The sequence below is a fragment of the Neovison vison genome, chromosome 13 (genome assembly GCF_020171115.1).
Source record: "Neovison vison isolate M4711 chromosome 13, ASM_NN_V1, whole genome shotgun sequence".
Lineage (NCBI taxonomy): Eukaryota > Metazoa > Chordata > Mammalia > Carnivora > Mustelidae > Neogale > Neogale vison.
In genome coordinates this window covers 117,370,892-117,387,081 of record NC_058103.1, presented here as the reverse complement: position 1 = coordinate 117,387,081, position 16,190 = coordinate 117,370,892, and the positions used below count along the sequence as shown (strand labels likewise).

The 16,190-nt window shown below is 41.5% G+C and overlaps 1 protein-coding gene across 1 annotated transcript in view; it reads left to right on the top strand.

The window, feature by feature from the left end:
• PTPN9 (protein tyrosine phosphatase non-receptor type 9) overlaps positions 1-16,190 on the top strand; it is an 85,031-nt gene that overhangs the window by 26,684 nt on the left and 42,157 nt on the right. The window contains exon 2 of the mRNA XM_044231997.1: positions 14,256-14,399. Coding sequence (XP_044087932.1) covers positions 14,256-14,399 — 144 coding nt within the window. The remainder of the gene's footprint in view (positions 1-14,255; positions 14,400-16,190) is intronic.

Genomic DNA, 16,190 nt, shown 5'->3' with positions numbered 1-16,190 from the left:
AAACCAGACTCAGAACTATAGAGAACAAATAGATGGTTACCGGGAGGAGGTGGATGAGGGGGTAGATGACCTAGGTGATGGGGATTAAGAGTACACTTATCATGAAGAGCGCTGAGTAACATGGAATTAAATCACTCTATAATACACCTGAAACTAATATAACAATGTTAATTGGAATTAAAATTTTTTAAAAAGGAAAATAAATGAAAAAGTCAGTTATTACCATTAAAATGAGAACAATTTATAGTTAGAAATGGCTGTACAGATTTGGTTTTGGTTTTAATTTCCAGCTTTTTGTTGTTGTTGTTAGAAATTTGGAGGGCTATCCATGAAGGTTTTGATTATTATTATTATTATTATTTTTTCAGTTTTAGAAAGTCTCTAGTGGTAGTGGTAATTATAGTATAATTTAAGTATATTGATAGTAATTTAAGCAAATAGAACTATTTTGGATTGAAGTTGAAATTCATGTATATTTTTCCATTTTATTCCTTCTAGAAGAAAATTTAAAAATGTGGAAACAAAAGGTTTTGTTTCAGTGTTTTACAGATTAATGGCATATTGGAGTGTCTTAGTGTTTTTAACAAACAAACAAACAAAAAGCGTTTTAGCTGCATAGTGGTGTATTACATGGACTTTTCTTATTTATAGTTGGTCATTTAGGTTATTTCTAACATTTTTTTTTTTTAAAGATTTTATTTATTTATTTGACAGAGAGAGATTACAAGTAGACAGAGAGGCAGGCAGAGAGAGAGAGAAAGAGGGAAGCAGGCTCCCTGCTGAGCAGAGAGCCTGATGCGGGACTCGATCCCAGGACCCTGAGATCATGACCTGAGCCGAAGGCAGCGGCTTAACCCACTGAGCCACCCAGGCGCCCCTCTAACATTTTTTTTTTAAAAGATCTTATTTATTTATTTGACAGAGAGAGCTCACAAGTAGGCAGAGAGGCAGGCAGAGAGAGAGAGGAGGAAGCAGGCTCCCTGCCGAGCAGAGAGCCGGATGCGGGGCTCGATCCCAGGACCCTGAGATCATGACCTGAGCCGAAGGCAGCGGCTTAACCTACACTGAGCCATCCAGGCACCCTATTTCTAACATTTTATCATTAGAAACAATGCTACAGAGGTGCCTGGGTGACTCAGTAGATTGGGTGGCGAACTCTTGATTTCTGTTCCGGTCAGGCTCCCTGCTCATCAGGGAGTCTGCTTCAGGTTTGTGTCTCTTTCCCTCTGTCTTTCCCCTCTGCTCATGTTCTCTCTTATAAATAAATCTTAAAGGAAGAAAAAAGCTACAGTGAATATCCACATATCCAGTATTCATGGCAACATTGTTTCTAAAGGCAAAAAGTAGAAACATGAACCCATACCTGTGTATGTACGTTTGTCTGCCTTGTACCTCATGCTTGTATTTCTGTTCACCAGATTCCTGGAGAGGATGGTGAGGGTCATAGGGTTTGCACTTTTATTTTTTTAAGATTTTTATTTACTTATTTGACAGACAGAGATCACAAGTAGGCAGAGAGGCAGGGAGAGAGAGAAGGGGAAGCAGGCTCCCTGTTGAGCAGAGAACTCAGCACTATCCCAGGACCCCGGGATCATGACCTGAGCAGAAGGCAGAGGCTTAACCTACTGAGCCACCCAGGTGCCCCGTGTTTGCACTTTTAAAACTGCTTTGTCAGTGCCAAATTGTTACAAAGAAGTAACATGAATTTTATATAGTTGCCACATTGTATTTACCTATTTCCCATATTATTGCCTATACTGTGGTTTTAGTCCTTTTTTTTTTGTTTGTTAATTGGTAGACAAATGGCATCTTTTTAACGTATGTCTTTTTAAATCTATACATTTTATTTAGCTTTTGACTTGATTATGCATGGACATGGCTTAAAATTGAAAAGACATGAATGTTTCTATTTTTCTAGCCTGTTTCCCAGCTTCAATTCAGTTCCTCTCCCCAGAGGTGATCAGTATTATTAGGTTTTTGTGTATCCTTCTTTAGGTATTAATGCATCTAAATGAACAAATTCATATAATGTGCTTTTTAAAAATATACATTTAGGGGCGCCTGGGTGGCTCAGTGGGTTAAGCTGCTGCCTTCGGCTCAGGTCATGATCTCAGGGTCCTGGGATCGAGCCCCGCATCAGGCTCTCTGCTCAGCGGGGAACCTGCTTCCTCCTCTCTCTCTGCCTGCCTCTCTGCCTGCTTGTGATCTCTCTCTGTCAAATAAATAAAATCTTAAAAAAAAATACATTTAATTAATCGGCATATTACTTTATCATACATATACAAAGGATGGATTTCAAAAATCCTGTGTGTGTGTGCGTGTATATATATATATATATATATATATATATATATATATATATGTAGGCTTATTTCTGAATTTTATTCTGTTCTTTAAAATTCCTTTATTTATGCACCAGATTTCTTTTGTCTTAGTTGCAGTATATGACCTTCTGTACAATGTTGCATAGTAGGGGTAGGTACACAGCCTCCTGGTCTTTCAATCTTTAACAGAAAAAAAAATACTTCTGGGCGCCTGGGTGGCTCAGTGGGTTAAGCCGCTGCCTTCGGCTCAGGTCATGATCTCAGGGTCCTGGGATCGAGTCCCGCATCGGGCTCTCTGCTCAACAGGGAGCCTGCTTCCCTCTCTCTCTCTCTGCCTGCCTCTCCATCTACTTGTGATTTCTCTCTGTCAAATAAATAAATAAAATCTTAAAAAAAAATTATTAAAAAAAAATACTTCTAATGTTTCATTATTTAATGTGATGATTGCTTAAGTTTCCATTAGATAACCCTTACCAAATTAAGGTAATTCCCTTTATTCCTAGTTTGTTACATTAAAAAGTAAAATCATAAATAGGTGTTGAATTTTATCCCATCATTTTCATCATCTGTTGAGAAGATTATATACTGTTTCTCCTTTAGTATTTGTTAATATGAAAATTGCTTTTTCATTCCTGGGATATGCCTTCTTTGGTTATGATATGTAGTTACTCTGTTATACTGCACTTTATGTAACATGAGAGCTATTTGTCCCATGAAGGTTTAAGATAACTTTATTTATTTTTAAAGATTTTATTTATTTATTTGACAGAGATCACAAGTAGGCAGAGAGGCAGGCCAGAGAGATAGAGAGAGAAACAGAGGAGAAAGCAGGCTCCCCACTGAGCAGAGAGCCCGACTTGGGGCTTAATCCCAAGACCCTGAGATCATGACCTGAGCCAAAGGCAGAGGCTTTAACCCACTGAGCCATCCAGACTCCCCAAGAGAACATTATTTAAAACTAATCTGAGTCTTTTGGTATTTTTAAAAAAATAGTGGATATTTGGTAACTCTTTTTTTTTATTTTATTTTTAATTATTTAAAAGATTTTATTGATTTGACAGAGAGAGAGACAGCGAAAGAGGGAACACAAGCAGGGGGAGTGGGAGAGGGAGAAGCAGGCTTTGGATCAAGCAGGAAGCCTGAAGTGGGGCTCTTCGAAGGACCATGGGATCATGACCTGAGCTGAAGGCAGATGCTTAAGGACTGAGCCACCCAGGAACCCCTCTTGTTTTTTTTTTTTTTGAAGATTTTATTTATTATTTATTTGACAGACAGAGATCACAAGTAGGCAGAGAGGCAGGCAGAGAGAGAGGAGGAAGCAGGCTCCCTGCCGAGCAGAGAGCCCAAGTCGGGGCTCGAGCCCAAGACCCTGGGATCATGACCAGAGATGAAAGCAGAGGCCTTAACCTACTGAGCCACCCAGGTGCCCCACCCCTTTTGCTTTTTAATTTACATTTCTTTGGGCACCTGGGTGGCTCAGTGTTTTTTTTTTGTTTTTTTTTTTTTAAGATTTTATTTATTTCTTTGACAGAGAGAGATTACAAGTAGGCAGAGAGGCAGGCAGAGAGAGAGAGGAGGAAGCAGGCTCCCCGCCGAGCAGAGAGCCCGATGCGGGACTCGATCCCAGGACCCTGAGATCATGACCCGAGCAGAAGGCAGTGGCTTAACCCACTGAGCCACCCAGGCGCCCCTGGCTCAGTGTTTTGAGAGCCTTAGGCTCAGGTTGTAGTGATCCCCTCAGGTGGTGATCCCCTCACGTCATGATACCTGGGTCCTGGGATGAGTCCCACATAGTGCTTCTTATTCAGTGGGGAGCCTGCTTCTTTCTCTCCACCCAGCTTATGCTCTCTCCTTATCTCACTATCAAATTAATAAAAATAAAATCTTTTAAAAATAATAATTTACATTTCTTTGATACTCAGTGGTCATTGGTATTTTTAAAAATTTTTTTAAAAGATTTTATTTATTTATTTGACAGAGAGAGATTACAAGTAGACAGAGAGGCAGGCAGAGAGAGAGAGAGAGAGGGAAGCAGGCTCCTTGCTGAGCAGAGAGCCCGATGCGGGACTCTATCCCAGGACCCTGAGATCATGACCTGAGCCGAAGGCAGAGGCTTAACCCACTGAGCCACCCAGGCTCCTGGTATTTTTTAATTTTTAAAAATTTTTATTTAAATACAGTTAACAGGGGTGCCTGGGTGGTTCAGTGGGTTAAGCCTCTGCCTTCGGCTCAGGTCATGGTCTCAGGGTCCTAGGAGCCCTGCATCTGGCTCTCTGGTCAGCAGGGAGCCTGCTTCCCCCCCACCCCTCCCTCTGCCTGCCTCTCTGCCTACTTGTGACCTTTAAAGTCTTAAAAAAAAAAAAAAGTTTAAAATCAGTTAACATATAATGTATTACTGGTTTCAGAGGTAATCACTGGTATTTTTAAATGTAAATCTGGAAAGTTTCTTGGTTCTTCCTCCTCTTTCTTCAGTGTTAATGTTCTTCAGAATTCTGTTCATCATTCACTTGTCAAACATATTTGTTAGGAGACGTTATTAGAGATGTTTATTTGTGCCAGGCATAGTGCTAGGAACTAGTGAATAAAATAGACAACGATTCCTGCCTTCATAGACTTGCTTCCCTACTGCTAGATTTTCCTTTTCCAGTTTGGCTTTCCTATCGCTAACAATTCTGTGGGGGGCGGGCAGGAGGACCAAAGTTATCATCTCTGCCCTTTGCTTAACAGATCTCTCTTGACTCCTTCATACCTATAGGATTGTGCCTGGAATCTGGAGAACAGTATATGAGGGCCTTCCAATTGTGGCTTAGTCTCCAAGTCAGCTCCTTCCCTCCATTCTCTGTCGTACAAACAGGACACACCAGCTACACTGTGTCCTCAATAATTCCTATTATTTCTAGAGACTGTCTCTGCACGTTTTGTTTTCTTCCAACTAGAATGCTTGTGTCCTTCTGGGAAATTCCTACTCATCCTTCAAGGCACACCTCTAAAAAGGTTAAAAAAATACATATATTGTCCTAGAGATAGTTTGAATTCCATAGCACTCTGTAGATATGTCCTAGAATGTATAGAATTATATGACAATGATTATTTATAATCTGTCTCCATATTTAAATGACTGTAAACTGCTCAGAATAGGGTCTTTATCTCTCTAAATTGTGTCTCCTCTACAGCTACCATACTGCTTAGCACAGAGTAGGTCTTCAGCAAATACTTTTGAATGTTTGCTTGACTACTTGACTGCCTGCCTGAAAGAGTTCTACTGTTCAGTAGACTTGAAGGGAATACTATTGCTGCTAGTTATGGCAGCTTGCCAGAGAGGCCAGGAGTCCCTCAACTAGAACAATACACACTTGAATAGTCCCTCTTTCTTTCCACCCACCAAGAGTTGTGTCTGTGGGGGCGGTGAAGGTTGTGGAATGTATATTTAGAAAATTATATATTTATTGGTATTTTTCTGTTGACATTAATTTTTTTTTAAAGATTTTATTTATTTATTTGACAGAGAGAGATCACAAGTAGGCAGAGAGGCAGGCAGAGAGAGAGAGATGAGGAAGCAGGCTCCCTGCCGAGCAGAGAGCCCGACGTGGGACTCGATCCCAGGACCCCGAGATCATGACCCGAGCCGAAGGCAGCGGCTTAACCCACTGAGCCACCCAGGCGCCCATGTTGACATTAATTTTTAAATTATTAAAAATATGAAAATAACTGTATAAGAGGATGGGATCATGGATAACATTTTCCTTTTTTTTGCAAATTTCCGTTATTACTTTGTTTTAAAATAAGGTCAAAGCAGAAATTTTTCTTAAAACTTTTTCCTTCCCAGATGCAGTAAAATCCTATTTACGAAAGCACTGGCTCCAGGTGCCTGGGCGGCTCAGGCAGTTAAGCATTGGACTCTTGGTTTTGGTTCAGGTCATGATCTCCTGGGTTGTGAGATTCCTTGCCCCCTTCCATCCCTATTGGTGATGGGCTCCATGCTTAGCAGGGAGTCTACTTGAAGAGTCTTTCCCTCTGCCCCGCCCCCAACTTGGGTGTGCTCTCTCTAAAATAAATAAAATGTTTTATTTATTTTATTTTTTTAAAGTTTTATTTATTTTAAAGATTTTATTTATTTATTTGACACAGAGAGAGAGAGACAGCGAGAGAGGGAATACAAGCAGGGAGAGTGGGAGAGGGAGAAGCAGGGAGCCCAACTGGATGTGGGGGAGTCTAGATTCCAGGACTCTGGGATCATGACCTGATCCTCAGGCAGAGGCGTAATAACTGAGCCACCCAGCCGCCTCTAGGTAAATAAATTTTGGAAGAAAGCATTAGCTCAGAGTGAACTTATCTTGATGAGCTCTGAGTAATAATATATGGAATTGAATCAGTATATCTTATGCCTGAAACTAACCTAACACTATGTTAATTATACTGGAATTAAAATTTAGAAAAAGGAAGGCATTGGCTCTTCTAAAATTACATTTTCTTGTAATTTTACGATTACTGGGTTGCTTAGTTGTTCGAGCTTCTGCCCTCAGTTTGGGTCATGATCTCCGGGTCCTTGGATCTAGCCTCAAGTTGGGCTTCCTGCTCAGCAGGGAGTCTGCTTCTTTTTCTCTCTGTCCCTCCCTGCTGCAGTCTTTCCCTCTCTCTCAAATGCCTAAATAAAATCTTTTAAAAAAATGTAATTCCCCCTCCATCCCCCCACCCCCTGTACAAGTGGTGAGGAGAGCAGGGAGCCCCATGTGGGGTTGGATCCCAGGACCCTGAGATCACTACTCAAGCTGAAGGGCAGACACTTAACCCAGGTGCCCCAAAATTAGATTTTAAGGGAAGGCAAATCTTTCCTGGTAAAGTAAAGATATTTGAGATAATAAGTAAACATTAATTGAAAGGAACTTGGTTTATTTCCATATTTGGCACAATAACGAAGGACTAATGGAAAGATTATAGTTTTCAGTTTAGAAATGGAACAAATATCACCTTGCTTCATGGTAGCAAGCTACTGTGTCTTAGCTCAGATTCTGTTTCCCAGCAGATTGATACGAATTAAAGAGTTTAGGTTTAACAATAAACAACAGTCGTGGGGCGCCTGGTTGGCTCAGTCGGTTAAGTGTCATGTCTGCCCTTTAGCTCAGGTCATGATCCCAGTTGAGCCCCGCATTGGGCTCCCTTTTTAGTGGGGAGCCTGCTTCTCTCTCTCCCTCTCCCTCTGCCTGCCACTCCCCCTGCTCCTGTGCACATGCTTGCTCGCTCTCTCTTTTTCTCTCTCTCCCCGTCAAATAAATGAAATATTTAAAGAAAAAACAAAATACAACTGTTTGCAATGAAGGAAAGATAGGAAAACAGGCACAAGATAAAGATAGTTTAAAATGCGTCTGTCACTGATCCTAATGAGAAAAAAGCGTATTTGATGAAATACAGAGATAATATCAAAAACATGTTGGAGGGGCGCCCGGGTGGCTCAGCTGGTTAAGTGGCTGCCTTCGGCTCAGGTCATGATTCCAGGGTCCTGGGATCGAGCCCTACATCGGGCTCCCTGCTCAGCAGAGAGCCTGCTTCTCTCTCCCTGCCACTCTGCTTACTTGTGCTCTCTCTCTAGCTCTCTGTCAAATAAATAAATAAAATATTAAAAAAAACCCAAAAAACAAAAAACATGTTGGAGGTAACAGGCAGTCGCAGAGTCTTCTATTGAATCACTGTCCTTATTCAGGTATTCAGTGCAGGGTAGCTGCGTTTTTTCCATGGCGTGTGTCCTGCACTAAGTTGTTCCTTTATTTTAACAAGAAAAAGCCTCTAGTCAGTTTAATGCTTGGGATGGTAGTGTTAATCCCCAGAGCTGCCAGTGGAGTCTGAAAGTAGGGACAAAAGGATTTAGAGATGGGGGCGGGGGTGGTGGTGGTGCTGGTATAAGTACTTACCGACCCAGCTTCTTCTGTCTTGTGCAGACCTGAATGAGAAGTTGTTCCTTTAGAGACTTTGTCTTGCAGTTGAACACACATTGGAGGTTTCGAATTTAAATTTATGCTTTTGGATAAAGTGGATTAGAGAGATTGAATTCGTAAAGGCTAAAGAGAAACAGATCACTTGAATCTGCAGAACTCCTGACTATTGAAATAAATTTTAATGTAAAATGACTGTAGTAAAGAAAAAGAGAATGAGGGGGCACCTGGGTGGCTCAGTGGGTTAAGCTGCTGCCTTCGGCTCGGGTCATGATCCCAGGGTCCTGGGATCAAGTCCCACATCGGGCTTTCTGCTCAGCGGGGAGCCTGCTTCCCTCTCTCTCTCTCTCTGCCTGCCTCTCTGTCTACTTGTGATCTCTCTCTGTCAAATAAATAAATAAAATCTTTAAAAAAAAAAAAAAAGAAAAAGAGAATGAGCATCCATTCAGATACTGTGGTATCTACTACTTGCCAGATACTGTGGTGCTTTTCTATCTGTTTTCTCATTCATGCCTTATCTTTACAGATGAGGACATTGAGGCTCAGAGAGGTTAAAATACTTACCAAATATCACACAGCGATGAATGAGAGGATGGGTTCTTTCTGACTCCCAAACCCACTAGACTAGTAGATTTATTCTTTTGGTGGTTCTGTGGCTGATAATCTCAGGAGGCAGAAGTTTTCTGTTTCTTTCAAATTAGGTTTGTTATAGGTCTGGCTCTTCATTCTCTACCCTTTGTGTTGGAGCACAGGATTTAAGATGCTGTGGAACCAAACATGCCAACACCTTTTTCTTGATCTTTTAGTTGGTTAGTCCTTTGTCTAGAGCTCATCTCAAAATCATAATCTCATGCTCTTGGAAATTTGAGGTAACATGAAGACTTTTGATTTTGTTCTTTCCAGTAACATATTTAGTGGTTAGTGTCTAGGGTACAGTCCACTTAATTGACCAATATCTCAGCCATTTTATAGCATGTTCTCAAGTATCTTTTTATCCTCATGGCTGTAGTCAAAAAACTTGTTTTTATCTATTTAAACATCATTATGGGAATAGTATGTAATTATAGTAAGCTTTTGACAATGCTGAAACAAATCTTTTTTTTTTTTGGAATTTTTTAAAGATTTTACTTATTTAATTCGACAGAGAGAGAGAGAGAAGGAACAAAAGCAGGGGGAGCAGGAGAGGGAGAAGCAGGCCTCCCGCCAAGCCGGGAGCCAGATACGGGGCTTGATCGCAGGACCTTAGGATCATGATCCAAGCTGAAGGCAGACGCTTAACCGACTGAGCCACGCAGGTGCCCAATGCTGAAACAAATCTTAACTGTACCTGAAAAGTGGGTTGAAGAAGGTTGTAAGTGGTAATGTTAGTTTTTCTGTACTTTAGTTCAGACCTTTTTCCTAAAAGAAGACCAAAGCTGTTTGAACTGTGACCATGCCTTAGCTGCCAGGTGTTAACAACTTACTGTTAACTCATAAACCTAGATAGATTCAAACCATTGACCTTGAGTTAAAGTATTTTATAAGCTGTGACTCATCTTTTGACTCTGTTCACCAGGAAATAACACAATATTAATTTCAGGAATTTCGATTATCCCTTATGAAGAGTGTGTTGCTCATTAAAATTGCTGGGACTTGTTTCTCTGGTACCAACAGGACCACAAATTGGTCTATACTTAGTGGTTGTGCTGAATTCATGTGTAAATAGAGGAGGCAATCTTATTAACTTTCTAGAGAAAGGCTGTTGAAGCTGAGGCCATCTTTTCTGACTTCTTTAAGAGGTTTGTCTCTTCCTCAAGAGGGCTAGGGATACAGGATTGTGAATCTGAGGCTGAACATAACAGATGCTGTGTGTGTATATGTGCATTTGTAAATATCACATCACTGTTTATAGTACACTGGACTCTCTTCATGCAAGGCCTAGTCAGGCCAAATCAGGAGGAATTGTTCCCGTGCTTAAAGCCAAGAATAACATCCTGACCAGCAGGGGACAGAGGTCAGCTCAAGGCAACAGCCCTTGGGAGCTACAGGACATTAAGAACTTTGAAAGAGCTGAGTTTAATAAGAAGGAAGACAATATGTACCTACTTTGAAGGAAGTGTGTGAAATCTGCAAGTCTCTTATTGAGGCATGGCTAATTTATGAAAAATGAAAAATCATCTTAGTAATTGGATGTGTTAAGAGTTCATATCACCCCCCAGTTATTTAACTATATTTCCCCCTCCTAACTGCATATTGATTTGTCTGTTTATTATTTTTATTAGAAAGGGGGAAAAGTATGTTCTGCTCTTACTTGGTGTTTTATTCTATAGGCAGCTTCAGCCAGGCCCAGGAGAGGACCAGATTTAAAGATGATATGTTAATTAAAAAACAAATAACTCTTTATAGAATCTCCTGGGGACCTTCTGGGCTGGCTGAAGTTTTGTTTCTGGGATCTTTCTGTGCCCACTTCTCTTCTCTTCCGTCTTTCCTCATTCTGATGCTGGCCACTCACCCCATAGAGGCAACTCAAACTGTTTTCTGGTGGAGCATTCTAAGTTTGTCCTGTTGTCTTCTCTGGGACTCATTGCTCTGGTCAGACTTAAACTGGTTCTGGGCCAAAGTGATCATCTGAAAGCTTTTCTTCATGACCTTTATTTCTTGGCTTTTTTTATGCGCTTGCCTGATCAGATTTGCTGGTTCCCTCCTTTTCCAGAGGTATAAGTTATATTGCCTCAGTTGGAAGGTTCTAAAGCTCAGGTGCAGTTAGGCCTCTTAGATTTTACTATGGTTTACAGAGTATCTTTTTTCTTTCCTAGAAATTGGGGAATAATCAGGTGCTCTCTTATTCCTGGGACTCTAATTTGCTAGTTGTTTAAATACTACTACATAGCAATTTGAATTGTATTTGCAATTTGAATTGTATCTGCTGCCAAGATTCTGAAGTAGGTCAGTTGCTTGTTACTCTCTCTCCCCTTGTCTTTCTTTCTCCTTCTTTCCTCCCTCTCTCCCTTCCTTCCTTATTTAAGATTTTATTTATTCATTTGAGAGAGAGAGCATGAGTGGTGGGAGAGTGGCAAAGGGAGAGGGAGCAGCAGACTCCCCACTGAGCAGGGTACCTGACCTGGGCCTCCATTCCAGGACCTGAAATGAAGGCAGATGCTTAACCAAGTGAGCCACGCAGGTATCCCTCCCCTTGTTCTTCAATTGAAAAATTAGACATGAAGAGAGAATTACCTTGTTTATGGCCACACAGTAGGTTGGTGTCACACCTTTTTTTTTTTTTTTTAAGATTTTTTTTTTTTAATGACAGAGAAAGAGCAAGGAGCGAGGGAGAGGCAGGCCCCCCGCTGAGCAGGGAGCCCATATGTGGCTCAATCCCAGGACGCTGGGATCATGACCTGAACCAAAGGCAGATGTTTAATGACTGAACCACCCAGGTGCCCCAGTATCACACCTTTTAAAGCAAACCTTATTTTTGCATTCCTTGTATTTCTTAGCACAGATATTAAAAAGTAGTTAATAAATATGTAATAGTTTAATAAATACATCTTTTTTTAAAAAGATTTTATTTATTTATTTGAGGTCATAAGTAGGCAGAGAGGCAGGCAGAGAGAGAGAGGGAAAGCAGGCTCCCTGCTGAGCAGAGAGCCCAATGTGGGACTCAATCCCAGGACCCTGAGATCATGATCTGAGCTGAAGGCAGAGGCTTAACCCACTGAGCCATCTAGGTGCCCCTAATAAATACATCTTAATTGGGGCGCCTGGGTGGCTCAGTCAGTTAAGCGGCTGTCTTCAGCCCATGTCATGGTCCCAGGGTCTTGGGATCAACCCCGCATTGGGCTCCTTGCTCAGCAGGAGTCTGCTTCTCTCTCTCTCTCTGCTTGCCATCCCCCCTGCTTGTTCTTTCTCTCTCCTTCTTTCTCACTCTCTGTCAAATAAATAAAATCTTAAAAAAATAATAAAATAAATACATCTTGGGGGGCCTGGGTGGCTCAGTGGGTTAAGCCTCTGCCTTCAGCTCAGGTCATGATCCCGGAGTCCTGGGATCGAGCCCCTTGGGCTCTGCTCAACGGGGGGCCTGCTTCCCTCTCTCTCTCTCTCTGTGTCTGCCTCTCTGCCTACTTATGATCTCTCTGTCAAGTGAATAAAATCTTTAAAAAAATAAAATAAAATAAATGCATCTTAATGGGGCACCTGGGTGGCTCACCCAGTTAAGCATCTGCCTTTGGCTCATGTCATAATCCTGGGCTCCTGGGATGGAGCCCCTGCATCACATTGGGCTTCCTGTTTAGCTAGGAACCTGCTTTTCCCTCTCCTTTAGGCTGCCACGTCCCCTGCTTATGCTCACTTTCTCTGTCAAATAAATAAGTACAGTCTTTAAATAAATACATACATCTTAACTCTGGGTTGATTGGTTGATCAATTTAAGTTTCAGAATTCTCATCAAGTTGGTCACATTTTGGACCAACATGTGAGAAAAGTTTCTGGGTGGAAGGGACCAGATAGCCATGCAGAAAGTGTTTAGTGATTGAGAATATACATGCAAAAAATCCCAATGTATGGGCGCCTGGATGGCTCAGTGGGTTAAAGCCTCTGCCTTCTGCTCAGGTCATGATCCCAGGGTCCTGGGATCGAGCCCTGCATCGGGCTCTCTGCTTGGCAGGGAGCCTGCTTCCCTTCCTCTCTCTCTGCCTGCATCTCTGCCTACTTGTGATCTCTGTCTGTCAAATAAATAAATAAATAATCTTAAAAAAAAAAAAAATCCCAATGTAGTGGTGCTTGGCTGGCTCAGTCCGTGAAGTGTGTAACTTTTGGTCCTGGGGTTATGAGTTCGAGCTCCACATTGGGTGTAAAGATTACTTAAAAAAATAAAAAAAAGTCTTAAGAAAGAAATCCTGATGTAAATCCTATTCAAAAACTGAAGAAACGGGACGCCTGGGTGGCGCAGTTGGTTGGACGACTGCCTTCGGCTCAGGGCGTGATCCTGGAGTCCCGGGATCGAGTCCCACATCAGGCTCCCAGCTCCATGGGGAGTCTGCTTCGCTCTCTGACCTTCTCCTCGCTTATGCTCTCTCTCACTGTCTCTCTCAAATAAATAAATAAAAAATCTTTAAAAAAAAAAAAACAAAAAACTGAAGAAACAGAAGAGTAGTTTGGCTAGAGCAGAAACTGGTTATAAATGTAAAGAGAAATAGTTGAAAGGGGGTAGAAGGACATGGGTTAATCAAGAGATAGGGACAGTTCTAAAAACAGGCATCTTGCCAGCTTGGGATCAGATAGTGAAAATGAAAATTTCCTACTCCTCCCCACCAATATGAGGTCCTCCACCCTCCCCCCAGCAACCACTATCCAGAGGGGCTATTAGTGACTCTGGGCACTAGTGTCTGGTTTTTGGGCTGCCACTGAAACATGAAGTTCCTGTGGGGTCAGTCAGCGCAAAGAACAGTTGGCCTTTTGATTTGTTAAATTCTTAATAGCTTTGCTGCTCTCAAATAGTATTGCTAATTCCAAAGCCAAAACCATTTTCTGATGGTTTTTCTGTATGGAGTTGGCTTGTTGGGACCCAAAACAGCAGCTGCGGTTGCTGTACTGTCGTGCACCTTATGCAATATCCCTTCTAGGAGCCCATCTACCTTCTTTTATCTTAAAAAAAAAAAAAAAAAAGGAAAAAGACAACAACAAACAAAAAAACAAAAAAAGCAGACTGCAGGGTTTTTTGCTTTGGGGCCAGTAATTTGCATTCTATTTGGGTGCCTTGGTCTCCCCCCTCATTTTTTTCTTCATGCATCCCTGTGCTAAGCCCTGCTGTCTGAACCTGGCTCTGGCTTCTGGCTTCATTTCATAGTATGAATTTTAACTATTTCTGCTTTCAGACTGGTTTTCCAGCTTTTATCTTTACTTGCTCCCTGTAGGAAACATTGGGTTCAGACTTGCTTGAGGAAGGGATGATATTTTTTTCTTGCTTGTTGTTTCCATAAATATGTTCCCTAATAACTAAATTTTCTTTATTTTCTTTGTCAAACAGGCAACCAAGCAGTTTCTTGAAGAGATTAACAAGTGGACAGTTCAGTACAATGTTTCCCCCCTCTCTTGGAATGTGGCTGTCAAGTTCCTCATGGCCCGGAAGTTTGATGTGCTACGCGCCATAGAGTTGTTCCACTCCTACAGAGTACGTAGCTTGGGGGGAGGTACCGACACTGTGGCAGTTGGGCTCTCTGTGTTGCTGTTTACTGTGCCACATATTCCACGAAGTGGTTCTCTGAGTCTTCTCATAGCCCCACTTCTCTGAGCCCCACTCTCATAAAACAAAAGCAGATCAGTATCTAGGCGCCCTACCTTGAAGTCAGAAAATCCTAAAGAGCTATAGAATCTCTCTAAATTGAAAAAGGAGGATAAAGTGTGCCAGGATTAGTTCAAGACTAAAAGCTCGCTTATGCCTATCTTGTGGGTCATCTCCTACAATATTAACTCATTTTTTCAACAGATGTTTATTATATATGTACTATGTTCCAGGTGCAGAGATTTTTTTTTTTTTAAGATTTTATTTATTTATTTGACAGAGATCACAAGTAGGCAGAGAGGCAGGCAGAGAGAGAGAAGAGGAAGCAGGCTCCCCGCTGAGTAGAGAGCCTGAGGTGGGGCTCTATCTCAGGATCTGGGATCATGACCCGAGCCAAAGGCAGAGGCTTTAACCCACTGAGCCACTCAGGTGCCCCCAGAGATTATTATTTAGAAAGAAAAAGTAGACAGACAGTTATAGAAAGTTATGATAGGGCACTACTTGGTTGTGCGGATGCACATTTACGTGCACATTTACTTAGAAGGGTCAAAGAAGCCTTTTTGAAGGAATTTATTTCTAAATTAAGATCTGAAGAATGGAGTAAGAATTGGACAGATAGGGGAATATAGCAGAGAGAATAGCAAGTTAGATTCCTAGTTGACAGTAGAGAAATTGAGCTGAGCAGAAATGCTCACTGGGAGAGGGGTGACATGTCAAGAGATTGAGCAGTGAAAGTAAACAAGGCCAGATCATAGAGTATCTGTTTTTTTTTTGGTTTTGTTTTGTTTTTAAGGGCAGAGAAATTCAATGAAGGTTAAATACAGCAGAATAAGTTGATCAGATTTGCATTCTATTTTCTCAGTGTGCTTTAGAGAATGGATCAGAAGGGCTGTACTGGAAACAGACCAATAGAAGGCCATTGTATTTACAGGGAGCGAAATGATTTTGGTGTCATTAAGTGTAGTGTCAGCGGAGATAGAGGAAAAAATGGGCAGATCCTAGAAATGAAATTGGTAAAACAGGATTGCTTAAACTGATGTATAAGGAAAGAAGAGTCAGGTGTTCCAGGTCTTTAACGTGGGTGGGTGGCAGGATAAATGGTAGTAGCATTCACTAATTTTAGCGGGCACTGAAATAGTGCAGGTGTGTGGGGAGGCAGGGTCATGAGTTCGGTTTGATCATGTTAAGTCTGAAGTGTCCTTGGTATACCCAAATAGACTTGTTCTCCAAGAAGTTGGAATGGGATTCAGAAAAGAAATCTGGACCAGAAGTAGAGATTTTGAGTGACCAAAGTAGAGCTGAATATTGGAGCCATGAGAAAAGGTGAGGTCATTCTAGGAAAATGTAAGGAGAAGATATGTAGGGCTGAATGTCACCTCAGACTTTTTGCTATCTTTGGTTCAGTATTATCTTAAAAGTTGAACTTGAGTAATTTAGGTAGGGCATGTACTTTCCTGTAATCCTAGTACAAATACTGTCTTCACTTGCTGCCCTGCCTCTGAAGGCATTTGAATTTGATTTTAGGGATGGATTGGGCAAGAATATAAACAAAGACCTAGTGTGTTCCATTCACCAATGTGTTCCTTGCACTTAGCTCAGTGCCTGGCACATAATAATTCTACAGATATTTGCAGAATAAATGAATGAGCCAGGGAATGAACTGAGTGAGTAAATGAATGC